The 26501-nt window shown below is 42.2% G+C and overlaps 1 protein-coding gene across 1 annotated transcript in view; it reads left to right on the top strand.

The window, feature by feature from the left end:
• The window catches only part of hmcn1 (hemicentin 1), a 117801-nt gene that overhangs the window by 32076 nt on the left and 59224 nt on the right, over positions 1-26501 (top strand). The window contains exons 7-31 of the mRNA XM_072439080.1: positions 61-181; positions 304-567; positions 1563-1707; positions 1788-1909; positions 5040-5309; positions 10088-10229; positions 10310-10437; positions 10960-11073; positions 11164-11322; positions 11943-12134; positions 12215-12310; positions 13433-13560; positions 14359-14503; positions 14822-14934; positions 15948-16107; positions 17816-17978; positions 19210-19337; positions 20239-20490; positions 22181-22276; positions 22348-22542; positions 23284-23414; positions 24856-25003; positions 25679-25805; positions 25912-26066; positions 26139-26417. Of these exons, the coding sequence (XP_072295181.1) occupies positions 61-181; positions 304-567; positions 1563-1707; positions 1788-1909; positions 5040-5309; positions 10088-10229; positions 10310-10437; positions 10960-11073; positions 11164-11322; positions 11943-12134; positions 12215-12310; positions 13433-13560; positions 14359-14503; positions 14822-14934; positions 15948-16107; positions 17816-17978; positions 19210-19337; positions 20239-20490; positions 22181-22276; positions 22348-22542; positions 23284-23414; positions 24856-25003; positions 25679-25805; positions 25912-26066; positions 26139-26417 (3973 nt within the window). The remainder of the gene's footprint in view (positions 1-60; positions 182-303; positions 568-1562; positions 1708-1787; positions 1910-5039; positions 5310-10087; positions 10230-10309; positions 10438-10959; positions 11074-11163; positions 11323-11942; positions 12135-12214; positions 12311-13432; positions 13561-14358; positions 14504-14821; positions 14935-15947; positions 16108-17815; positions 17979-19209; positions 19338-20238; positions 20491-22180; positions 22277-22347; positions 22543-23283; positions 23415-24855; positions 25004-25678; positions 25806-25911; positions 26067-26138; positions 26418-26501) is intronic.

Raw genomic sequence — 26501 nt, 5'->3', positions numbered from 1 at the left:
TTTGGCGGGTGAATCTACAAAGTTACACACGTTTGAACACTCTTTGCATGTTTCCTGCAGACATCCAGCGAAGGCAGACACTCGGTGCGAATCTCAGGCCTCAGCAACATTGACTTCAGAGCCGGGTTTTCCAGAAAGCCCACCCTGGACTTTAAGAAAACCATCAGCCGGCCCGTTCAAGGTCAGTGGCGCCGCGTGAGCAAAGGCAACATCGCAGCGGCAGTAGATTTTCACTTTCACCCGTTGTCGTCGCTTGCGTCTCCAGGGAAACGCGGTCCACAGTGTGTTTTGTCCATCTTCCAGGTATTCCCACGCACATCCTCCTCAACACCACCGGGCTGTCCAGTCCGGCGCGGGCCGACCGACTCGAGCTGCTGTCCATCAACGGCGACGTCATCAAAACCGTCCCCGTCCGGTACTTTCCACATCGAGAACCTCACGGACTCTACAACGTCACAGAGTTCATTCCTCCAAATGAAGCTTTCTTCCTCCGGGTCGCGGGATATGACAAAGATGGATTCATATTTCAGCGTGTGTCCAGTGTTTCCTTTTCAAATATTAAACCCGGTGAGTCGAGAAAATGCGTTTACTACTATAATCCACTGAAAAAAGGGCTGGACAATGTGGAAAAATGCTATTTATTTTCAAAAATAATTAAAAAAGACTTTAAATTAGGGCTGCACAATATAGTACGGATATTGCAATATTGGCTGACGCAATAATCAATACCTCGACAAATTTATATTGCAATAACACATTGACAGAAATTTACATTTTTTTTGTTTGTTTTTTATGAAAATATAGAAAATTTGTTTTAATACAACAGAAATAATTGTGTCAAAATTTCTAATATCACAATAAAAGAAATATTGTGCTGCCAAACTTTCAAAATTGATTTCGGGAATGAAATTCTTAGACATTGAAATTTAAAGGACAAATATTATTTATTATTTGTATTGTTATTAGCCTTTAAACCTGCTCTTGAGCACCTTTAGTTTGGCATCTCAAGTTTTAGAACTGAAAAAAAGTTTACACAAAATTACATCTGTATTTCTGCTGTTTTCTTCAGGACTAACTGAGTTTTGGCTCCATCTACTGGATGCAGAGGGAATTACACACAGATAATGATAAACATTTCAGCCTGGACTCTTACTTTCGGGTCTCAGCACGCAGTTGTACTGATCGTAATTAGAGGGGAGAAATTCACAAAACGAGTCTGGAGATGATTTGTGGAAAAGATTGTCAGAGCCATGTCACAGATCGAGAGAACGTCAGTTATCGAGGAGTGTTTTTGGTGCTAAAATGAATCAAGCTAAATGCTGTGTTTGATTATAATAATGTTAGAACATTGTTAAAAGCTCCAGAAAGTCAATATAGCATAATATGTGTCCTTTAACACAATTGAATTCCTCCAAAGTCTGAACTCCAAACCACATGCCTTTAATTGATCTGATTTGTTGCACCAATGAAATTTCCCCATGTGGGACAATAAAGGAATATCTTATCTTATCTTATTAAAATTCAATTCTTTTCACTAACTGAAAATGTGTGTTTTTGATTAGACGCTCCAAAAGTGTCGATGCCGCCCACGACGCCTGGATACTACCTTCAAAATGGAGCCATCAACTGCCAAGCCCAAAGTCTTATCCCGTTCACTCTTCGTTTTAGCAGAGATGGGAGGAAACTCGGTGTGGACCAGCTCTACAGGTGAGCGCACTCTCAAACATCTAAACTATATACGACAATAAATGTAAACCTCATCTTTTCTGTCTCCTTCTTTGCTTTAGCGAATCAGTCAATGCGTCTTGGGAAATAGGACAAGTGACGTTGAAAGATGAAGGACACTACGAGTGTGTTGCCATCAGTACTGCTGGGACGGGACGAGCTCGCACCTTTTTTGACGTCTCAGGTGAGCCATTTCTAACACTTTTAATGAATGAAACCTTTATTGCCCAAAAGGGAAGACAAATCCCCTAATAAAACACTTCACGAGGAGAAGGGTAGACACAGAGACTAGAGCTGAAGGAATTTAGTCGATGGTGTTTTAGTCCCGAGCTCTCCGATCCTCCTCCTCTCTCACCCTGACTGCACCAACATCCCGACTCAAAACTTTTGGCGACAGAGCGTTCTCCCGAACAGCACCCCGACTCTGGAACTCCCTCCCCCAACCTGTCCGCCACTCTCCCTCACTCACAACATTCAAATCCCGCCTAAAAACATACCTCTTCACCCAAGCCTATGACCTCCCCTACCCCTAGCCTCCTCTACCCCATTGCCTACACTTCTACCCCCTGTTACATCCCCATCTTTTTCTCTCTACTTCTTCTGTCTTGTTCATTTTATCTGTATATTAATGTGTTCTGTACGTGTTGTCCCCCCTGTCTCTAAATACCCCCCCCCTTTTTTATTATGTTCAGCGTCTTTGGGTCACTGAAAAGCGCTATATAAATAAAAGTTATTATTATTATTATTATTATTAGTCAATCAAATGTTATTGGGATTATAATACTTTATATGGAACAGGGGGTAAAAACAACAATAAATACAATACCTCGCTCAGTTTGTCTTGGAAGCCAGTGCAAAATGGTGAGTTTTTTTATTTAGTAGAGACTGAAAACGATGAATGACAGAAGCAGAGTGAACACTTGTCTTAAAGGGACACATGGAGTGAGTTAGCAGGAGTTTTGAGAGTGAATTGAGAGTTTCATCCCACTTTTTTCATACAAACACGCGGTTTACTCGTACTTCTTTATACTCTTTGCATGAACTCCTTTGAGCTTGTCGTCTTTAAATACATTTTCTGGTCAGATAATGGAGATACTAAATAGCCTTTAGATCATTTGCCAGTGCCACGTCACCTTTTAGTCGCCCAAGAACGAACCGAGTCGACCGCAGCCTTAACAGAGACTTTAAAAACCATAAAGTATAAACCGTGTAACACTGAGTTGACTTGCCCGTGCACCGAGGCCCAGACAGGTGATAGCAGTACTTAGCGTAGTTATGTTAATTAACACTAGCAAGAGAGCCGCCCTGTTCGAGTCCACGCTGTACGCCAAAGGGAGCGAGTCAGGAACAGGAATGCACCGGTGGTAAGCATTAATCTGTCAACAAGCGCAATTACACCCTGATGGATCCAGCTTAAACCAGCAATGTTCTGAGAGCGCTGCATGTGTACACCTACCCACAGTCTACGATGCCATGTGCAAAATGAGGTAAGACTAGAGTATACGGCGCGCTCTGCAAAGTTTTAAGGGCCGAAACTGCATGCCTGAGGGACACCCTGCTGCTGAGCCCGTGCTGAGACGCAGTATTATAGCACGATTAAATGGAACTTGTGGAGAATTTGATCCTTTTTCTTGCAGTGAAGCAAAGAGCCTCGTCATGCGGGCCGCGTTAGTGCGTTATTGTTGCCGTGCTCGATTGGCAACGCAATCGACCCTGTAAATGATGTAAGACGAGAGCAGCTGTAAAAACCTGTAATACGCTCCACGACATGTGCTGGACGTTTATGGACAGAGGGATCCAAAAGTGACCTCTGCGCACGATCACGTTATTTTAGTTCCCAGTGATATTTGAAACATGTTTTAACCGCAATTACTCCGACAAACATTGTGGTTTTAATTAGATTTGTGATGTGTGTTTTAAAAGTAGTTCTGTACAGACATAAACTGATACAATAACACGTTTGTAGACAGTTTGCAATGCTGTCGTGTTATATATATACAACGTAAATAATTGCAGCCTTTGCGAGACATTAAATACAGATTTTAGTCTGCCTGAAATTGAAAATGTGGAGGAACTCCGATGTCGGAAATCATTCTTTGTCATGCAAACTGCGCTGCAGATCTCCATTGTATTTATAGATGTTGCTAAGTAAAAAATGAAAATAAAAGGATGTTTCGATGAGAGGAAGGAAAGAAAGCAGCTGGAAAATGAGAGAAACGTACAAGTTGGGTAGAAACTTGAGAAAGGTCTTGTCAGTTATAAATAGTCTCTGTGTGTTCCCAGTCCAAAAACACAGAGGCGGTTTCGTCTGTTCAGCCGCTACATATTGTGACATTTAATTTAATCGAGTGAAACAAATGCTCTTCACTTCAAGCTCCCGCCTTTGTCACAGGGCCAATATTTTCTCTTCACAGTCGAACACATTTTCCAGTCGTACGCATGAATATAGACACATAATGTACGGTACACACGGTAAACGTGTACTCATGTAATCGAAGTGAGAGCTGGTGGATTCCCCAGTTTCCTCCCAAATCTGTTTTAGAACTGATTCAGATACTGATTCTCCCACAAACTGTGTCGCTAATGAACAAATTCTCCGCTTTTACATTTGAATTAATATAGTGTAGATTATAAGACAACATTTCAACAACTTTTATAGAGTAATGTAGTTATGGCTGCAACAAACAATGATTATAGTATGTATGTAAAGTAGTCGACCGGTGAAAAGAGTATTTCTGTTGTATAATAAGACTTCTAAAATACATTCTTAACCAAAGAAACGTTGAAATATGGTGACTGAAGAACGAACAAGGAACAAGGTGTATTACTGATGATTTTTTAATATATATTTTCATCTGTCTGTATGTGTTTTAGTGTTTGCACAGGCCAGATAACAAAACGCGACGACAATGATCAAAATATGATTATTTTTTGTAGTCGACTAGTCACGAGTGAAACGATGAATTTAAACATTATAGACAAAAAATAATAATAGTAATTCATGTTATGGATCAGCGCCTTTTTTGGCACTCAAGGACAATTTATAAAAAGTAAGATAATCATATTTATGTTAGAGAAATGTTGTAACTGAAAATACAATCAAATTAACTTCTGTTCAAAGTTATATGTGTGATTGTTGGACACTTTTTTAATCTACAGTGGCTTTGAAAACAAATGTCACAAAATATTACAAATAAATAACATTGCTTCTTTGGGCAAATGATCACAGTATTGATTATATGATGACAATATTCTTTCCATAATCGATGTGCCCTAATCATTATGCATCTGCACATTTTGACATCTCGTCCCAGAACCACCTCCGGCCGTCACCGCAGAGGCTAACGTCACGGTGGCCCCCGGCTCCGGCGCCGTCCTCAGCTGTCACGTGGTCAGCACGGTGACCTTTAACCTCACGTGGCTCAGGGGCGGTCGCGACGCTCGCCTGGACCCCCGCGCGCACGTCCTGTCCAACCTGTCTCTGCAGCTGGACAACGTGACCCCGAACCACGCCGGCGCCTACGAGTGCGCCGCCGCCAACGAGGGCGGCGTGACTGCGGAGAGCGTTTATCTCACTGTGCAAGGTGAGGCCAGATGTCCCGCTTCAGTGTGTTTACCGTATTTTCCGGATTATACGTCGCACCAGCCAAAAAATGCATAACAGAGAAGAAAAAACATATATAAGTCGCACTGGAGTAAAAGTCGCATTTTTGGGGGAAATTTATTTGATAAAATCCAAGACCAAGAACAGACATTTCATCTTTATGAAATGCAATTTAAAATAATAACAGATTAGAGAACATGGTGAATAGGTGTACGTATGCTAACGCTAACACCTTCAGCTACATGACGCACAGACAGAACTGTGGTAAGTGTCTGGTATGTTAACGTACATATTCAAGGTCCCATAACATGCAAAATTGACTTTTCAGAGCTTTTAACCTTCTTACATTGCTATTTGTGCTTCATATATGTACCCAGAGTGTTTTTTTATTGATTCCCGCAGTGTTTAGCTATATTACAGATCTCCTTTCCTCGAATCTCCAAACTGACGGGCGGTGGGGCAAGACCGCGTCATAAGGGCAAGCATGCGTCATCATCCCCCCTCTCCACTCGCACCCTGGCCAAAGAACAAAATACAAAACTTCCAGAGACTACTTGTGTTTATCTTTTGAAAAACATCAACTAAACATAAATACAAACAAAATCATGACATATTTAAATTAAAATAAAAGTCCCATTTGGTCCAAAGTCGTTCTAATTTGTCCATTTCCAGAATAAGTCTGAATGTTATTTTTTCCATTTGTCTGATACTATGGCAGCCCAGTCCTTACATTATTCATTCGTTTTTATGAATTCCATGTTTAAATGACTTATATAGAGTTTTACTTTCTTAAAAGTGGACACAACAATTGTTTTGAAAGGAAAATCATGGATAATGGTGCTTTAGTGGCAATTATCTTTGACAGACACAATTAGTCTAAGAATCCACAGACTTTAGCTCTAAAATGTGTCAATTACTGTTCTGTTAAAGCCTGTTGTTTTAAATGTCCAAATGGTCCTGACGTTGTTCCTGCAAAGTCAAGTTTACGATACGTGCGCGATCCTGTGGGATTTACACCTGAAACTGCACATGGAATCTTGGCAGAAAAGCCGTATCTAACACATAATCTTGGCCATGGCAGCTCAGATTTCCTTCCCTGCGTCACATTATTCACAGTATGAATTCTGTGGAAGTGGTCGGATTATTTACGCATTACTCTGAGGCGGCTTCCAATGCAGTTCATCATCTCTGGACAGATCGTATTCAAACACCTCTGAAACTAAACCAGAGGCTGTGCCAGGGGGAAGTGTCAAGAGCGTTCCAGAGGCTGTGCCAGGGGGAAGTTTCAGGAGCGTTCCCAGAGGCTGTTCCAGGGGAAAGTTTCAGGAGCATTCCCAGAGGCTGTGTCAGGGGGAAGTGTCAGGAGCGTTCCCAGAGGCTGTTCCAGGGGGAGGTTTCAGGAGCGTTCCAGAGGCTGAACCGGTCCATGTTTAGTCCTGGCTCTGGCATCAGCAGGAGGCCGACCCATGTTTAGTCCTGACTCTGGCACCAGCAGGAGGCCGACCCATGTTTAGTCCTGACTCTGGCACCAGCAGGAGGCCGACCCATGTTTAGTCCTGACTCTGGCACCAGCAGGAGGCCGGTCCATGTTTAGTCCTGACTCTGGGCACCAGCAGGAGGCCGGTCCATGTTTAGTCCTGACTCTGGCACCAGCAGGAGGCCGGTCCATGTTTAGTCCTGACTCTGGCACCAGCAGGAGGCCGGTCCATGTTTAGTCCTGACTCTGGCACCAGCAGGAGGCCGGTCCATGTTTAGTCCTGACTCTGGGCACCAGCAGGAGGCCGGCCCATGTTTAGTCCTGACTCTGGGCACCAGCAGGAGGCCGGTCCATGTTTAGTCCTGACTCTGGCACCAGCAGGAGGCCGGTCCATGTTTAGTCCTGACTCTGACACCAGCTGGAGGCCGGTCCATGTTTAGTCCTGACTCTGGCACCAGCAGGAGGTTGGCCCATGTTTAGTCCTGACTCTGGCGCCAGCAGGAGGCCGGTCCATGTTAAGTCCTGACTCTGGACACCAACAGGAGGCCGGTCCATGTTTAGTCCTGACTCTGGACACCAGCATGAGGCTTGTTTATTGCCTGTTAAAAGTACTTTCATATTATTTTGTACCCCAAGGTTTATATTGAACGTTTCAGAGGGAAACATTGAATATTCAGCAGTTTCTCAAGCCTTTGTTTAGTTTCAGGCCGTGGCCCATGACTCTGCTCTCAAACAGCTGTCAGAGAGACCCGAGGGTCTCATAATTACCCCTCGTCAGGAAAGTCCTAGTCATTAGCCCCATTTTGAAGCCGGATCTGCTGACGCCTCACGATATTTACTAAACATTGAACTTGAACATTCTCCTGGTCGACCTGGTTGATTCTATCTATTGTGGTGTGAGCCAGCTTTCTGTCTATTCGTCATTATCTCCATTAAAAACACATTTTGTTTGTTTAAATGGTAAAACAGGACAAAATGAATACTTTAATGTAAATTTTTATCATTACGAGATAATAAGTTGATGCTATTTTAGCCATCAATCCAAGTGAATGGAATGTAAAACTAACCACAGGAAAATACCACTATAAATGACACACAAGATACTCAATATTCAAAATGACTTCATATCCAAAACAACCATTTCTATATTATCCATGTTTATATTGGCTTTTTACAATTCTAGTACCAATTTAAACGTAGCAGTTATTGAAAACACAACATCCTTGGATAAGAAAAAAAACATATGCTCAGGAAAGAAGATTGATTCCTCTCAAGGGACAAGAAGGATCCTGACCCACTTTGTGTTTATGTACAAAACAGTTATGTACAAATCAGTTATGTACAAATCAGTTATGTACAAAACAGTTATGTACAAATCAGTTATGTACAAATCAGTTATGTACAAATCAGTTATGCGCAAAAACATTTCTTATACATTAAATCAATGTCCAAACTGTCATACATTTTCACAAACTAGATTAGAACTAGAACTACAATTTCAAACTAGAGAAAACAAGTTTAAGTTGTATGTTAAATATAAATATATTTGGTACATTTGGTGCTCCCGGAGCACTTCATCTGGTCTTACATCTGGAGTTTGTCGAATATGTATTTTGGAATGTGGATGAATGTAAAGAATGTACATTCCTTTACCTTTAATATACTGTGTCTGTCGGTTCACCCTTTGAACGTGGCCTCGACTCTCCATCGACTCTCCCTCGACTGTCCCTCGACTCTCCCCTTACTCTCCCTCGACTGTCCCTCGACTGTCCCTCGACTCGCCCTCGACTGTCCCTCGACTCTCCCTCGATTCTCTCTCGACTCTCCATCGACTCTCCCTCGACTCGCCCTCGACTCTCCCTCAACTCCCTCGACTCGCCCTGGACTCTCCCTCGACTCGCCCACGACTGTCCCTGGACTCTCCCTGGACTCTCCCTGGACTCTCCCTGGACTCTCCCTGGACTGTCCCTGGACTCTCCCTGGACTGTCCCTGGACTCTCCCTGGACTCGCCCTGGACTCGCCCTGGACTCTCCCTCGACTCGCCCTCGACTCGCCCTCGACTCGCCCTCGACTCTCCCTCGACTCTCCCTCGACTGTCCCTCGACTGTCCCTCGACTCTCCCTCGACTGTCCCTGGACTCTCCCTGGACTCTCCCTGGACTCTCCATCGACTCTCCCTCGACTCTCCCTCGACTCTCCCTCGACTCGCCCTCGACTCTCCCTCGACTCGCCCTCGACTCTCCCTCGACTCTCCCACGACTGTCCCTGGACTCTCCCTGGACTCGCCCTGGACTCGCCCTGGACTCTCCCTCGACTCGCCCTCGACTCGCCCTCGACTCGCCCTCGACTCGCCCTCGACTCTCCCTCGACTCTCCCTCGACTGTCCCTCGACTGTCCCTCGACTCTCCCTCGACTGTCCCTGGACTCTCCCTCGACTCGCCCTCGACTCGCCCTCGACTCGCCCTCGACTCGCCCTCGACTCTCCCTCGACTCTCCCTCGACTCTCCCTCGACTGTCCCTCAACTCTCCCTCGACTGTCCCTGGACTCTCCCTGGACTCTCCCTGGACTCTCCATCGACTCTCCCTCGACTCTCCCTCGACTCTCCCTCGACTCTCCCACGACTGTCCCTCGACTGTCCCTCGACTCTCCCTGGACTCTCCCTCGACTGTCCCTGGACTCTCCCTGGACTCTCCCTGGACTCTCCCTGGACTCTCCCTGGACTCGCCCTGGACTCGCCCTGGACTCGCCCTGGACTCTCCCTCGACTCTCCCTCGACTCCCTCGACTCTCCCTCGACTCCCTCGACTCGCCCTCGACTCTCCCTCGACTCTCCCTCGACTGTCCCTTTACCCTCCCTCGACTGTCACTCGACTCTCCCTCGACTCTCTCTCGACTCTCCATCGACTCTCCATCGACTCTCCCTTTGACTCTCCCTTTGACTCTCCCTCGACTCCCCCTCAACTCCCTGGACTCTCCCTGGACTCTCCCTCGACTGTAGGCTGAAAAGAAGTGAAAAGTAGTAAATAAAAAACAAACTGGCTCTGTATTTTTATCATTTATTTTTAATTGTGAAAAACGTATCATTCTGCCCTTTTGTGTTTATATTTATGGTCACATTCACATTTGTGCAATACTTGAACCTCAACAGTATTTACAGACACATTTGTAAGAATGACTCTAATATCTCCTTGACAAAAGTCTCTTCACACAAACACTGAGAGCTTTGGTGTTCAGTCGTCCGATCTTCTCTTCAGCGCTGCTCCGTTTCTTTCCTCCTGCAGAGGCGCCCAGAGTTTTGGTCCATCCCAGAAACCAGACGTTTCAAACTGGAGATGAAGTCAAAATCCGGTGCTCAGCCACAGGACATCCTCCTCCTCCACTCCTCTGGACTCACAACGACATGTTTCTCACGGCGTCCGGCAGGTAAGAACTGTTTTTTCTCTTACATTCAAACAATACAACTGGAAAACAAATAATTGAACATTGTCTTTTTAAAATTCCAGGTACAGAATGTCACCGGATGGAGTATTAGTGATAAGAAACATGCAGAGGGAAGATGGAGGCGTGTACAGATGTGTCGCAAGTAATCAAGCCGGGACAGACTCTATGGTTGCCGTAGTAACTTACATTGGTTAGTAGTATATTTTGTGTCATCACTAATAGATCCTTCAATAGTTTATTCACAAAAACACTCTGAATTCTGAAAGGGGAAAGCATTTGGAGGCAAAAGTGAAGTGGAATATAATGGGAGGAACTTGGATTCATTTTGAAATATGAACAATTAAGGTGATTTTTGGCTAGATAAAACCACTCAGATGTTAGTGATACAGAACCTGATTTAAAGGCATTTACGATTGTATTTTATATTATTTGTCTATTGAAATGTTATTTTGTACACGACAAAAACTTACACAATAGTTTCTCATTAATATCATCACACAAAGTATTCTTTTTTTATTTGATGTATTCATATTTTATTCATTTTATTCATTTATTTGTATTTATTGTTATTTAATTTATTACATTTTATTCATTTTATTCATTCATTTTTATTCATTTTATTTTGATTTATTATTCCTTTATTCATTCACCAACATGGACCAAAACACACTGTAAAATAAATGACTAAATAAGATAAACTGCTCGTTTGCAGCGTCTCCCGTGGTGACGGTGGCGCTGAGTCAGATTCTCATTGGCATCGGAGAAACCACGGTGATGGCCTGCTCCGCCTCGGGGATCCCACAAGCGGAGATCTGGTGGTACAAAGGTACGTTCAAAGTGGACGTGAACTCTTTTGGAGACAGAGGACCTGACGTGTTTTCTGGCGTGTTTTCCTGACGTGTTTTGGCGTTGCCAGGCGACGTGCAGCTGCAGCCCTCCTCCACGTACGACATTAACCGAGCGGAGGGGACGCTCGTCATCAAGGAGACGCTGGACATTGACGCGGGGGAATACACCTGTGTGGCAGTCAATGCGGCCGGGACCTCGTCGGGGAAAGTCCTGCTGGATGTTGGAGGTGAGAACGTCAATCATGATAATGATAGATTTGTCGTTTTATCGCTGTGTTGTCAGGGAAGAAAAGTCACAAACTGGACACTTGCTTTGCCGAATGATGAATACTAATTGTAAAGTATAAACTATGATAAATTATATGATGGTACTAATAAACTTACTTCACTGTATTGTTTAAAAAAAAAAAAAATCATTGCGGACTTGACAAAAAAAAAAACGTTGGAATTTTGTTTACTTAAAATGAACAGCTTTTTTTGTTGTTGGAAACAGTATATTTTATGCCTTACATTCCATTTACATGTCATTTTTGCAGCATTAAAAAGGTGAGGAAAAATAACTGGTTGTTCTTTGATGATAAAACGCTTTATAATTAGACACAGACAGCACACAACAGTCTCATTTTGACCACAACAGCTGCTTCAGAATCAGAATCAGAAAAGGTTTATTGCCATTTTACACTTTTACAATATATTTGTACTGGACACAGGAAATTATTCAGTTTCTGTTGTAAAAAAACATAATTACAGAACAAAAACATCATCATTCACAATAATATATATAATGTCATTGCTGCTGGAACAAAATATTAAAATGTGTGGTAAATCGAGTTTGTTTTCCCTCCAGCCGCTCCCACGTTCGTTCGCGAGCCCTCAGACGCGGCCGGCGACATCGGCGCCAACTTGTCGCTCCGGTGCCATGTTCAGGGCGACCCGCCGCCGCGGGTGACGTGGCGGAGGCGGGACGGGCTCCCGCTGTTCAGCACGCCGCGCCAACAGGGCTCCGTCGCTCAGAGGAACGGAGAGCTGCTTTTCACCAGTCGGTAGCTCAGCACGTTGGGCCCTTTTTACACCGAATTGTACAGCTTTCCTCACAATATTATCTTGTATTTTTTTTAGATCTTTGGGTGGACGATGATGCCACGTACGTCTGCGAAGCTCGTAATAACTTTGGCTCTATCGAAGCTGAGGCGAGAGTTACAGTCACTGGGCTGGGTGAGTCCATGTGTGGGAGGTTGAAGTACATTTCGTTGCTGTTTCCCTTTGTGCTTGTTTTTGGTTGATGGGAGAAAAAACAAGCACATTTATTGAGGCGATTAACTGCAATTTCTGTGACTCAGATGTCTGCATTGGTCCTTCATATTTACTATATTTTCTGGACTATAAGTCGCACTGGAGTCTAAGCCTCACCAGCCAAAAAATGCATAATAGAGAAGAAAAAAATATATATAAGTTGCACTGGAGTATGAAATGCGGTTGTATGTGTGAAAATAACAAATAATATCACATATAAGTCTAAGTATAAGTAAGTATATAAGTATAAATATAAGTACAAGTTGCACCCCGGGCCAAAACTATGAAAAATGGTCCGGAAAATACGGTATTTACTATGAATATTTGTTGAAAACGCATGCCATTATCCCATTGGAGATTCAGCCGAACTGTCAGGACTGAAGAAGCTACTTTGATGAGTGACAAAATGCAATCACTCTATAAAAAAACATATAATTAATCCTTCTGCGCTCGATATAAACTTGAAAATGCCCAGTAGCCCATTTTTTTCCGTTCAAATTGTCAACACGGTAAGTAAGTTATTGATTTGAGCTGTTTCGAGACTTCTTTTTTTGCACATTTCTGAGCCACATCGGGGGGTTTACCAAACACAACGCAGTTTTGGGTCGTGCATGTTTCGTTGCGTGTCTTAGAAGAACGGAGACATCTTCAGCAGCTGCGGTCCTGCCTCATTATGGATATTATAATGTGTTTACTGCGTCCAGGTGCCTCGTATTCATCTCGACCTACACATGCAAACACGTGTTAGCAATTCTACGTAGGCGCGCATACCGTTCGCATTAGACGTCTCCGTGTGTGTGAGCTACGGGCTTCATATTTTACCCATAAGGTGTTCAGTAGCAGATAATACTGGGGTAGTTTGTGAGTGGAAAAACAGAAGCATAATATCCATCCTAATGTCTGTTATTACAATGTTCTATCATGTTTTACTGTGCGTCACAAATAATGTTTAAAGGTGCACTATGTGGGGGTTGTAAACATAGCTATCCGGCATTCATTCAAGTGTTTTATTGCCGTTTTGTTTGTTTGTTTGTTTGTTGTCAGTGTCGCCTGTCATTGCGTTGAGCCCCACAGTGCTCAGCGTGGTGGAGGACCAGCAGGTGACTTTGTCCTGTGTGCTTTTGGCCGGAAACCCACTGCCAGAGAGACAATGGCTGCACAACTATGGCCTGGTGAGCGGAGAAAATGTGTTTAAAAACAGATGCTACAAATTAAGATAATATATTGAGGATGAGGTACTCACATTTTTTCTTATAAAGTATTTTTTCCCCCCGTAAAGTGTGTAAAAGCAGACCTTTGTGACCACTGCACACATTGTCTTTAGCTCATTATAAAGCACTGCATGTGACTCTTGGAGATGAGCGCTGGTTGTTTGTGCTTCATTTCTCCATCTGAAAAAGCCGTTCTAAAGCTGTGCTAGTGGCAGAAAGATGAATGCATGTGAATACTAGCCATGTGAACGCTTTAAACACTTTAAAACACCACTCACTTTAACAATAATTTAATCAACAACCGCTCATTGCACTGTTCACTTTCTACACTACGTCTGTGAATTTAACTATAACTTTTGTGTATATACTTAAGTCTATTTTATTTATTTTATTTATTTTATTTATTTTATTTATTTTATTTATTTTATTTATTTTATTTATTTATTTTATTTATTTTATTTATTTTATTTATTTTATTTATTTTATTTATTTTATTTATTTTATTTATTTTATTTATCTTGTTGTATTATTGCCTATAGTTGTCTGATGCACCTTAACACCAAAGCAAGTTTTATATTAGCCTGGAATGTTCCACAATATGACATCAACTCACCAATTTATTAAACTAGACGTTTTTATTGTTTAAAAAAGCGAGTATTTACATAATTTACATCTTTAAGTATCAGTATTGCGATGGTTTCGGACGTCTGCGTTTTGCGCTGCGTGTTTGATGTTTTGTCGTCTTCTATTGACCTTCAGTTGACCTCTGACCAGTATCTGACCGTGAGGAGCGACGGGAGTCTGCAGATCGACAGAGTGCGGCTGGACGATGCCGGGGATTACACCTGTCTGGCAGAGAACGTCATCGGGGCGACCAATCACACCACAACAGTCAACGTCTACGGTGCGGCGTCGTTATTACGATTGAGGCTGAACAATACTGATCATAAATACAATGAAATAAATAAATAAAATAAATATACTAAATACAATAAATAAATAAAAATAGCACTTTGAACTGAATGCTATTATTGAAACATAAATCTCAAATAAAGAAAAAAAAGAAAAAGTCAAATTCTCTCTTAAACAATTGTCAAAAGCTACGCACAGACGGTATGTGTCATTTCCTTTCTCAAATGTCATTGTTCTCTCATGTAATGCACAATAAACCGAGCACATCCTACAACAGTAACGTAAAGATCGTCTTGTTGCTTGTTTGCAGTGATTCCCACAATACAACATGGCCCTCAGGTTTTCAGCAGCATCGAGGGCGTGGCCGTCTCTCTTCCGTGTCGAGCAGCTGGAATTCCAGATCCTGAAATTACCTGGACCAAAGTAAGTGTGGCATTATTTGTGCGCAAAATACAAAAACAGTCAAAGTAGTTTTTGCACAATCATTTACCGTAGACAGACATTTTGATTGTGTTGTGATTGATCTTTTATTTTGGCCTAAAGCAAAAAAAGAAACCAATGAAACTCTCATCCCTGAAACGATGTCTTTCCTTCTATTATTTCACACTGTCAAACCTATTTTTTCCCCCATCATTAAAAAAAAAAAGATAGAAATAAAAAAATACATGAAACAAACCGACCCATCTAAAGACAAATATGTAATAATAATAATACGTAAAAAAAAAAATAATAATAATGATATGCTCTAGTCTAAACGGTCTGTAAGCTCCGATCTGAAACGTTGATTGTGGTGCAGTTTAAAATATAAATTTGAAGCCCCAAATAACTCCTCCTTTCTTTTTTCAGTACTAGTAATGGGTAAGGTTATTTTCCAATACCACAGCAAGTCTCTATAGAAGAAGATTTTTACCTTAGCGTCATCATTTTAGCTTGAACCGATCTAAAATATAAATATACGTGTAGATTAACTCAAATCAAATCCATATGCATCGATACCTCACTGGATATCGATGCATATATATATTTGGTATCCATCCGCCCGTCACTGTTCAGAACTGTGGAAAGAAGAAACAAAGGGTCTTGGATTGTCACTGGCAATAGTTTTCACACACTTCTCCAAAGGGAATGGAATCGTCTGTTCTTGGCAGTTCTGATTTATGGTTCTTAAATCAGCATTCAGTCGCATCAGGCCGTCAAGTACACAAAGCCGTTGTGACGATACACTGTCTCTTCCTCTCATGTGTGTTCAAATGAGCTGGAATCTGACATGATGAAGTATTTATCTTCTCACTTTTTCCCACCGCTTCGATTTACGCTGCAGCCTCGGGTCAACAAACACTGGCACGCTTTGGAAGGTCATTTCCACCCGAGTGTTTGTGCCCATGTCGCGTGTAAATAAACCTCGTATAATGAAGCCGTCCCGTTTTGTTTGGCAGGGCGGGGAGTCGCTGCACTTGGGTGGTCCGGACTTCTCCTTGCGCTCCGACGGGACGCTTTACATCGCCGCTCCGACTGGAAACGAGAGCGGGGAATTCCTCTGCACCGCGTCCAATGCGGCCGGATTCGTCACCAGGAAGGTCCAGTTCACCGTCTATGGTGAAGTCAGCGCTGAAATGAGCATTTTAATCGCCTTTTTCTGTTTTATTCGCACTGATCGGTCGCAATTGTCCACTTCAACGCGGCGTTCCATCCGGGTTTCATGAACATAAACATTTAATGATTGGGATTTAACGCTAATAATTCAGATTTTTCCTCTTTAGTCCGAACTACCAAAGATCGACCGTAAAACTCTCAATAAAAAGCCCCAAACTGATCGCTGACCTTTATTATCACTGAATCCCGTCTTTCTATGGAGCCATGCTATATTTTGTGACAATTTTACAACGTATTGTACGTATTCTGCTGCATTTTCTTCCCAGCTCCTATAGTTTACCGTATTTTCCGCACTATAAGGCGCACCTAAACGCCTTTAATTTTCTCAAACATCGACAGTGCGCCTTATAATCCAGTGCGCCTTTTAGTTTGGCAATTATGGTATTTTTTTATTGCATTTTGTTAGTTTCTTTAGTCTTTGTCTCATCATTTAAAAGACTGTTAAAAGCTGCAAGATGTAGCTTTTCTGCAGATGTTATTGCTTAGTCTTGAATATTCCATAGTATGGCATTAAACTTATCCACTGTATCTCCATGGAGAAAAGCCACCGCGATCACAGTAAGAACGTCTGTTTTTCCAGACATAAAAGCCTGCAATTGAATAAATGCAATGCCAATAATTTAAATGCTTTCCCGCGGAACAAGCCAGGTAAAGCAATAACAGGAACAGAAACAGAAACTACAAAACGCCACGGGTGAACAATACTGACAAAAATGTATATATTTTTGGAGTATCTCGATATCAACAGTCAGACTTAGTTTGTCAATCCAACAGAAATGTGGTAAAACCTGTTTGAAATGGTATTGGTTGAGGTTTTGTGATCAAACCAATGGGAAATGTCTGTAAAATAAATCGCAGATGTGCAGCAATATCCACTTATAACCGTTTTTGAAGCATTTTTACTGCAAACAATATACTAAATTTTGACATTTTATATCTCTTCAGAATCAGAATCAGAAAAAGGTTTATTGCCATTTCTAATGAACAGAATTCACAAACATAAAAGCTTGTTTTGGTGATTCAGTGCAACATAAAACAATGAACGATGATAAAACAACCTAAATAAGTCAAAAAGAAAAAAACGATTTAGATCTGCTAAGGGATAAAAATAACAATAGGCTATAAGATAAAAGAAAATAAGAATAAAAATACCGTATTTTCCGGACAATAAGTCGCACCGGAGTCGCACCAGCCAAAAAATGCATAATAGATGGCTTATAATATTTATAAATGTGGTAAGAGCATTAATAAGCTGCTTATTAAACATTTTCAATAAGCAAGTGATAAATGCATGTAAATTAAAAAAAACATATATAAGCTGCACTGGAGTATGAAATGCGGTGGCAAGTGTGAAAATAACTAATAATATCACATATAAGTCGCTCCAGAGTATAAGTATAAGTATATAAATAAAAAAAAGTGCAACTTATAGTCCGGAAAATACGGTAGGCTTACTATGTACACACTTTGAGTATTATATTTTACAACAACCTCTTTGACATGATCTAAACTGTAATATATATTGCCCACCTCTAGTGCACCTTTAATGTACATGTCATTTAGTCTCACCATTGAAAACACACTTGGTTCTAACCACATCCCACTGTTCCATCGTCCTCCTTCTCATAATGTGCCGTGTCTCTCCGTCCAGTCCGTCCCAGATCCGGCCCGGGTCATGGCGTCCCGTCCGCGCCGCTGAAGGTGTCCGTCGTGGAAGGCCAGAATGCGATTCTGCCCTGCGACGTCCGGAGCGTTCCTCCTCCCACCATCAGCTGGGCCAAAGAGAAGCAGCTCATCTCCCCGTTTTCTGCCCGGTAATCAACAAACCCTCCGACAAAACACAACGACAAACGGGACAGTTTCAAATCGAGCGCCGATGTGTTTCCTTGTCCTGTTTGGACGGGCGTAAACAATGATCCGCAAACATCTGCGTCGCCTTTTCATAAAGACGTGGAGACAAAAACAGTGGAAACGTTGTCTTATCATATTGGGTTCTCGTGTATTTGTTTTGGCTGCAGCCCAGCGTCCGACCTCGGGCTGGAGTTAGTGGTTTTCTGAAACGACTCTGTGATCTGCTGCTCCGAGTGTGCGTCTGCTGCAGAGGCTGTAATTGTGGTCCGGGTTGGATTAGAAAGGTCCTGTACGAAAGGCCTTACTTATAGTTTTACAGGGGAAAAGTGAAGACAGGAAAATCGTCGTGTCTGAAGTGGAGAGCTTTGGATTGGTTTGTAAGAACAGCACGTTGAGTGTAAACTGCACGACAGCCAATGCTCTACATTTGTGTCAGTATTTATCAGGCGTGGGCTGAATAAACAAGCATTATAGTGAGAGAGAAGTCTGTTTTTTCAAATGATATTACTCGAGTGCAGTAAAATAGTATGAAGAACTACAAAGAAGTATTTCAGGAAACTTCTATTTAAGTAAGAGTACTGTCTGGACATAACATCTGATTTATTATTTGGTACAATCTTAAAGTACATATTGCCTAAAACTGATATTTACAATGGATGGAAACAGGAAACGTTCAAATGATTGTTAACCAACGCTTTATTCAAGAAAGACAGTGTAAAATATAGTACTCAAGAACGTATTTTCCGGAATATAAGTCGCACCAGCCAAAAAATGCATAATAGAGAAGAAAAAAACATATATAAGTCGCACTGGAGTATGAAATGCGGTTACAAGTGTGAAAATAACAAATAATATCACATATAAGTCGCTCCGGAGAATAAGTATATAAGAATTAATATATAAGTATAAGTCGCACCCCGGCCAAAACTATGAAAAAAGGTGCGATTTATAATCCAGAAAATACGGTAATAGTATGGTGTCTGAAGACTACCTTGGACTACCCTGGACCATGGACCTTTTTTTTAAAAAATTTTATACGCAGCATTGGAAAGCAAAACGTTGTTACTAAAATCAAGTGGATGTGTCCAAGAGTGAAACAAAAAACCTAAAATGTGAAAAATATGCCGTAAATGTAAACGTGGCTATAAGAGTAGATAGTTGGCTTATGATTGACATCCTCGGACTTGGTTTCAGACACTCTCAGCTTCCCTCCGGCTCGCTGAAGATCCTGGAGACGAGCGTGTCTGACGGCGGGCTGTACGTGTGTGTGGCCTCCAACATCGCCGGAAACCTGACGCAGACGCTCCATCTCAGCGTTCTGGGTAAGAAAAACTCACACAAACGCGACCGAAATACAAGCTGTAAGTGGAACTCGTGTTTCCGCAACTTAGATAACGCTTGACACTCTTTACCGATTTCAATATCACAGTTATGATAAAAATCTCTCTTTTCAACACTAAATAACTGCGTTTAATATTATACTATTCAGGAAAAGTCCATTTTTGTCCTATTTAGTGTGTGATTTTCAGCATTGTTGGCGTGCTCGTTTATGAAAAGAAAGGGCAAGAATCAGAATAGTTAGAATCAGTCAAATGTTTAATCCCTGTTAGTACAATTCTGATACAGATTAACAGAGCGCTTACCTTTCTATCCCTAATGAATGTGACGGCGACTTACACGGGCGGTCCGGACGCGCCTTTTCCCTGTGCGCTCGTACAAGTTATAGCATTTCAATATGGGGCATATAATGAAGGGTTGGTCTTCTCCTCTGTATTTTTCCATTCGCCGTGGTTTCGCACACAGATGACCTTGGGCTCGTCTGCAGCTCCTTATCTAGGAATGTGGTCTGTGTGAGGACCCTTCAGTTTCAGCACAACTTTTGTCATTCAGTTTAATACAATCTGGCAAAGTTAATATAGTTGGTATTCCCTTAATTATCGATACCTGCTCCAGTGAATACCGTATTTTCTGGACTATAAATTGCACCTTTTTTCATAGTTTTTGCCGGGGTGCGACTTATACTTATATTTATACTTATACTCTGGAGCGACTCACACTTGCAACCTTATTTCATACTCCAGTGCAACTTATATTTGTTTTTTTCTTCTCTATTATGCATTTTGACTTAAACTCCGGTGCGACCTACAGTCCGGAAAATACGGTATATTGGGCAAACTTCTCTCTACATCTGTCCGTCTTATGTCCTTTCATTTCCTTTACCAGTCCCCGCCCGCATTCAGGCCGGTCCCCGGGTGATGAAGGTGCAGCTGGGTCACTCGGTGGAGCTGCCCTGCGCCGCTCACGGTTTCCCCGAGCCCGAACTCGCCTGGACCAGGGACGGCAGGACGTACCCGTCGTCTCGTGACGGAAGCCTGGTTTTCCGCAGCGTGTCCCTGGACGACGAGGGCACCTACGCCTGCGCGGCGACGAACAGCGCGGGCCGAGACGAGGCTCGGGTTCAGCTGCTCGTGCAAGGTGGGTTAGAAACGCTTGGGGGGTTTTCTACTCGTGATCGTGGTTTGTGGTTCTCCTTCATGTATTATATCGAAATCTTCGGTCGGTTTAGGGTCTGGGGGCTTGTTTTTTTTTAAAGTTGGTGTACATTTTGACAGTCAACTGTTCTCGAAAGGCACTGTGCAATACAAGCTGTTAACGTTTCAAAGCCGTTATTGTGGTAAAATCTAGAAATATCACTTGTTCAGCAGCAGCAACGCACAGTTTTTTTTTATCCTGTAAAGTTCCACTGTAGTTCTTAAACGTTCTCCATGGGAACAAGCAGGCGACTCCATCAGACCAAGTTACGGGTCTGATCCGTGAAGAGGCAACACTGCTCAATGTCTGTTTTTCCTGGTATTCTGAGCGATAAAAACACTAGTAATTAAATAGATGCTACATCAGGGACGTGCATTCAGGGGCGGCAGGGGAGGCAGGGCCTCACCTGTCAATCTTGGGGGGAAAAAATAATTAAAAAATTAAATAAAATATAAAAAAATATTAATATTTTGTCATTTGGTATGTATTATAAACCCACTTTCCGTTTTAATCCAATATCGAACAATATTATGTCAAATAAGAATGTCAAAATTTTCAGATGCCGTTCACATACAGGGAGGAGGCTGCTCCTGCTCAGCCGCTGGAGCACAGCACACACTCCTCACAAACTGAGCTGGTGCAATGCAAAATGATGTGTCACTCTCTCTCCCTCTGTTTATAGCAAATAAAACACCCTGACGTTGTGTTCAGTGCTTCCATATTCGATAATGTATGAAATGTATTTCTGAAGCATGTTTTAGGCTCACAGATTACTTATAAAACCGCAGTAAAAGTTCACTCTGGGGAGGCTGCATTACATGCGCCGCAGGAAGGCGCATGCTCCTGAGCCCGGCCGTGTGTGGACAGGTTTCACTATCTTCTTTGTTATTATTGTGTTTGTAGAATATGGACGATTACATTTCCAAGTTAAAACGTTTCACAAATCTGGATTTTCAAGCAAAGCAAGAGGTTATAACTAAAGAAAGACCTACACCGGAGTTGAATCTGAAAATGCTGATGTCACTCATTGAACATAGCCGGTGAGCGACCCGGCTTTGAACACAAGAGAAATTGTGTTCGACTCCCGCTTGTCCCAAATCTTTTTTTGGTGCCTCATTCGCCCTGAACCTCACCGCACGTCACTGTGCTACATAGATAAGTTTTGATGGAGACGAGCAGGTGACGGACCCTCTAGCGTTACATGGTGCAGTACATTTGAGACTTTTCTAGTTCTTATGGATGATCTAGTGCAGGGGTGTCCAAACTTTTTTCACCAAGCGCCGCGTTTTGAAACTTAAATGGGGCAGAGGGCCACAAACAACTTGACAATGTTGAATTTGTTGAATGACAAAGTGAATCATTTGAAATTTTGCATTTGACGTAATTGCGATGAGCCTCCACACCTTTAATTAGCCCTAGAACATTAATATTAGGTTGTATAACATCAATATGCCTGAATTTTCCCAATTTCACAGTAAAAAGTACAACTTTTTGTTGTTTGGGCCGACATAGCAGGAAGCTGGAGGGCCAACAGAAATTGGTTTGAAGGCCGCATTTGGCCCCCGGGCCCTAGTTTGGACATGCCTGATCTAGAGTGACTTACAATATAAAAGTGTGTTCTCTCTTTCCTCAGTTCCTCCGGTTGTAGAAGTGCTCGAGCCGCCGTTCAATAGTCCGCTGCAGGAGCGAGTCGCGAACCAGAAAATCGCCTTTCCCTGTCCCGCTAAAGGTAACGCCTGCACGATTACTTCGCGCCACGTGTGCTGTGCTCGCAAAACCCCGCGTTACCGTTGCTTTCAGGTCTTCCGAAGCCCGTGATCCGCTGGTTGCGCAACGGCCGCGAGCTGACCGGGAACGAGCCGGGCGTTTCGATCCTGGAGGACGGCACGCTGCTCATACTGACCTCCATCTCGCCCCTGGACAACGGGGAGTACACGTGCGCCGCGGTCAACGACGCCGGGTCCACGGAGAAGAAGTACCAGCTCAAAGTGAACGGTAACGACTCTGCCGCTCGTCCCGGGATAAAGGACTGAAGGGAAACGTGTTGTCGGGAGCTTTTACGAACTTTTAACAGCTTCTCCTCGTTATTAGCTCACTCAGAGTTCTGCAAAGGCCCTGGATTCTGTTAAGTCGTTTTGGGTCAATATTACAGTGTAAAACAAACTAAATAAAATTAATGTTTGTGATAAATAACTGCAAATTATCAGAAAAAAAGCTTATGTTGTAGAGCTGCAGGATTTATCACAATGGATCAAAAATCACAATCAGAACACAAAGATTGCAATTAATTACCGTTTTTTTTCGGAGTATAAGTCGCACCAGCCAAAAAATGCATAATAGAGAAGAAGAAAACGTATATAAGTTGCACTGATGTTTGAAATGCGGTTGCAAGTGTGAAAAATAACAAATTATATCACATATAAGTCGCTCCGAAGTATAAGTATATAAGTATAAATGTAATTATAAGTCGCACCCCGACCAAAACTATGAAAAAAGGTGCAACTTATAGTCCGGAAAATACGGTACTTGGATTAAAGTAAATATTTCAGTCTCTCTCTAACGTTTCTGCTCCTAGACGTTTTAAAATGTGAACTTTGAACAGAAAACAATTCAACTATTAGAATACAAATCGCAAATATCGTCACAATTGCAATGTTTGTCAGAGAAATTGTAATTACCGATAGATATTGTATCAAAATTGTTCAAAAATGTTGCTGATATTTGCTCGATGTTCAGTTCCCCCAGATTTCCTCGACGGTGAGACTCCGGGGAACGTCTCGGTGGTCCTGAACCAGCCCACCTCCATCGTGTGTGACGTGACGGGAAGCCCACCCCCCGTGATCACCTGGTACAAGGACGGCGTCCCGGTAAGTCCACGTCATGTACTGGGGCTGTCCCGGCCCGATACTGCTGACAATATCGACCGCCTTAAGAGTGAAATACAGACTTTGGTTGACGCGGTAACGGAGCCATGTGATCGGGGGCTGGTCGTCTTCTTACAGGCCTCAAACAGACCAAAATAAGGTAAAAGTATGGCTTAAAAACATTGCCTTAAACAGAGGGATTCACTTTATTTTGTAATAGTATAACAGATAATTAGGCCTTTTTATAGTGGTAATTATTTGATTAAACTGGAGCCAAATTCAGGATTTCATGCTTAATTTTTTTAAATAAAGGCACAGGATCCGACTATTGAAAATCACAATCGTTAAAAGATCAGCCAAAAAAAGAGTCGGGAAATCCCAAATATGCACTGATCATTTACTGTGCACTTTATAGATAATGCATATGATTTTAAAACTGCGGAAACTGACTGGTAAGTGAGAAAGAAGGCGGTTTCATACATTTCTAACTCGTTCCCAGCAGAAATTGGATTCAAAAACAACAATTGTTCAAGAATATCGATATCTTTTTAAGAAGAATCTATACTTTTCTATTTGCATCAATCGCTAATGTCACATCTCATTACACAACTTTAGATCAGCCTTTTCAGATGGAAAAGTAAAGTAGAAGTGAACACACCGAGCGATAAAATGTAATGTATAATAATTCTATGCAGACAGCGTGCAGTGGTCTGATTTTGTTACTAGTTACTATGAAAAGGGAAAAAACAAGAGTAAACTCACCTTTAATGCCTTTCCGTGTCAAAATGTTTAAAATAATTACAGCAATTACAATGTTTATATAGTATTGTTTGATGCAGCACAGGCTTAAAGAGAATAATGGGTGTTTCTTTTTGACTGTCAGCCCTGTTTTTTAGACACTTTATTTCAGTCTTCTAATTACGAGCATTCTGAATCAAAGGCAAGGCAAGGCAAGTTTATTTGTAGAGCACATTTCATACACAAGGCAATTCAAAGTGCTTCACAGCAGGAACAATGCATTCAAATCACAAAGAAATTACAGAAACAGAAATACAATAAAATTAACTAAATTAAAAATTATCAATCCAACAGATTTTCTAAACTAATAAAATCACAAACAAAAGAGAAGAGTGCAAAGAAAAAATCCTTTCAGTTATATGCGCAGCTAAACAAAACTGTTTTTAGCTTAGATTTGAACATTGTCAGTGTAGAACCTGTCTCACATCTTCAGGAAGACTGTTCCAGATTTTAGCTGCATAAAACTGAAACGCAGATTCCCCATGTTTTGTCCTGACTCTGGGCACCAGAGGCATCAAAGGCAACTCATGACTGATTTTTCTGTGTGGAATCTCACAAACCAAGCGACTGACTCTCTAGTCGTGGTCCTTTTTGCACGATCTTTCAGGAGGCGTAACTCGTTTTCCCGTGTTTGCTCTGTTGACAGGTAGTTTCTAGTAAAAGAATTCAGATACTGGATTCGGGAAAAACTCTGAAGCTGCTGCAGGCTGCCAGACCAGACTCGGGGAGCTACAGCTGCAAAGCCGTAAACGTCGCCGGCAGCACGGAGAAAGACTTCTACTTAGTTGTGCTGAGTGAGTAACATTCAGAGTTTATTATAGTAAATACTCTGAGAATTAAGATAGAGGTGTGATCGAACAGAAGGCAGACAGTGGGACAGTGCATGCATGTACATTTGGACAATTATGCCAGTTAAAAAACGTTTAAAAACCCTGTGAGAATAAACAGAAGACAGAAGTAATATTAAAGGTGCACTATGTAACTTTTCTGGCCACCTACTGGTTACCATGACGTTCTTGCATGGCCCGGGATGCTCCACGCTATGGCATTTAAACATATCAATATCCATGGAGACAAGGAGGAGCCAACACCAGGCCAAGTTATAAGTCAGATCATGATCAATTTAACGTCGCCGTAGAGACAACCAGGGGGCGGACCTTCCACTAGAAAAGATAAATATCACTTTGAGCTGCTGTATAGCTATAATCTATGACCCTGTGGATCATTGTTACATATTTTGTACATTATAAAATGCAATACTGTCCTATAACATCTTAAAAGTACATTTTGCACAAAGCAGGTTCCAAACTTGAGTGAAAATGTGAAACCTCAGACAAATCTAACTCTTCAGATGAGTTTGTAGCCCTCTACTTTGTCCGTCAAATGGACACTTCTGAAGTCAAATGTGGACTGACCAAACAGTTGACCTTTAGTCATGTCACTCAATATTGAATTGCTCTTTTTTACAGTTCCACCAACGCTCATAGGATCTGCTTCTCCTCGAGATGTCACTGCTCTCCTCAAACAGGAGCTCCTCCTGGAGTGCCAAGTGCAAGGCTTGCCCTTTCCCACAATACACTGGTACAAAGACAGGAAGTGAGTGTTGTAATTTATCATTTGATGCAACAAATATTTAAATAAATACAAATTTCCATTTGCAAAACCAAATATTATTGTTTTGATCTTTGTCATTTCATTCCAGGCTTGTTTTTCTTGGTGACCCCAATATAGAGGTCAAAAATAAGGGTCAGGTATTGAAAATAAAGAGTGCTCGTTTGGGAGACCAAGCTCGTTATCAGTGTAGTGTCACAAACACGGCAGGAAAACAGTCCAAAGTCTTCAACCTCAGTGTGTATGGTATGTACTGTATTACCCACTTTCTACATTATTACAAATGCATCAATATTCATTATGTTCTGTTTGTTTTAGTGCCGCCCTCCATAAAAACTGGAAACATAACCTCAGAAGTCACAGTCCTCCTGGACACGGCGGTGACGCTGGAGTGTGAGGCTCGAGGAGTCCCAGTACCCTCCATCACCTGGTACCGAAACCAAGAGGCCATCCTGTCCCACCACCACGCCCAGTACATCGAGAAAGGACATTATCTGAAGATCACACGAGCTCAAGCGTCGGACGCAGGCCTCTACGTCTGCAGAGTGACCAGTGTCGCGGGCAGCGCTGAGAAGACTTACAAACTGGATGTGTACTGTAAGAATGTGTCATTTTTATCTGTTCTCCATCAAAAGAAACATTGAATAAATGACAAATCATTTGTTAATAAGCTGTTTATAG

The sequence above is a fragment of the Eucyclogobius newberryi genome, unplaced genomic scaffold (assembly GCF_026437365.1).
Source record: "Eucyclogobius newberryi isolate DKJ021-1_F unplaced genomic scaffold, fEucNew1.0.hap1 SCAF_9, whole genome shotgun sequence".
Taxonomy (NCBI): domain Eukaryota; kingdom Metazoa; phylum Chordata; class Actinopteri; order Gobiiformes; family Gobiidae; genus Eucyclogobius; species Eucyclogobius newberryi.
Note: the sequence above shows the minus strand (reverse complement) of the source record. Positions and strands in the feature narration are given on the sequence as shown.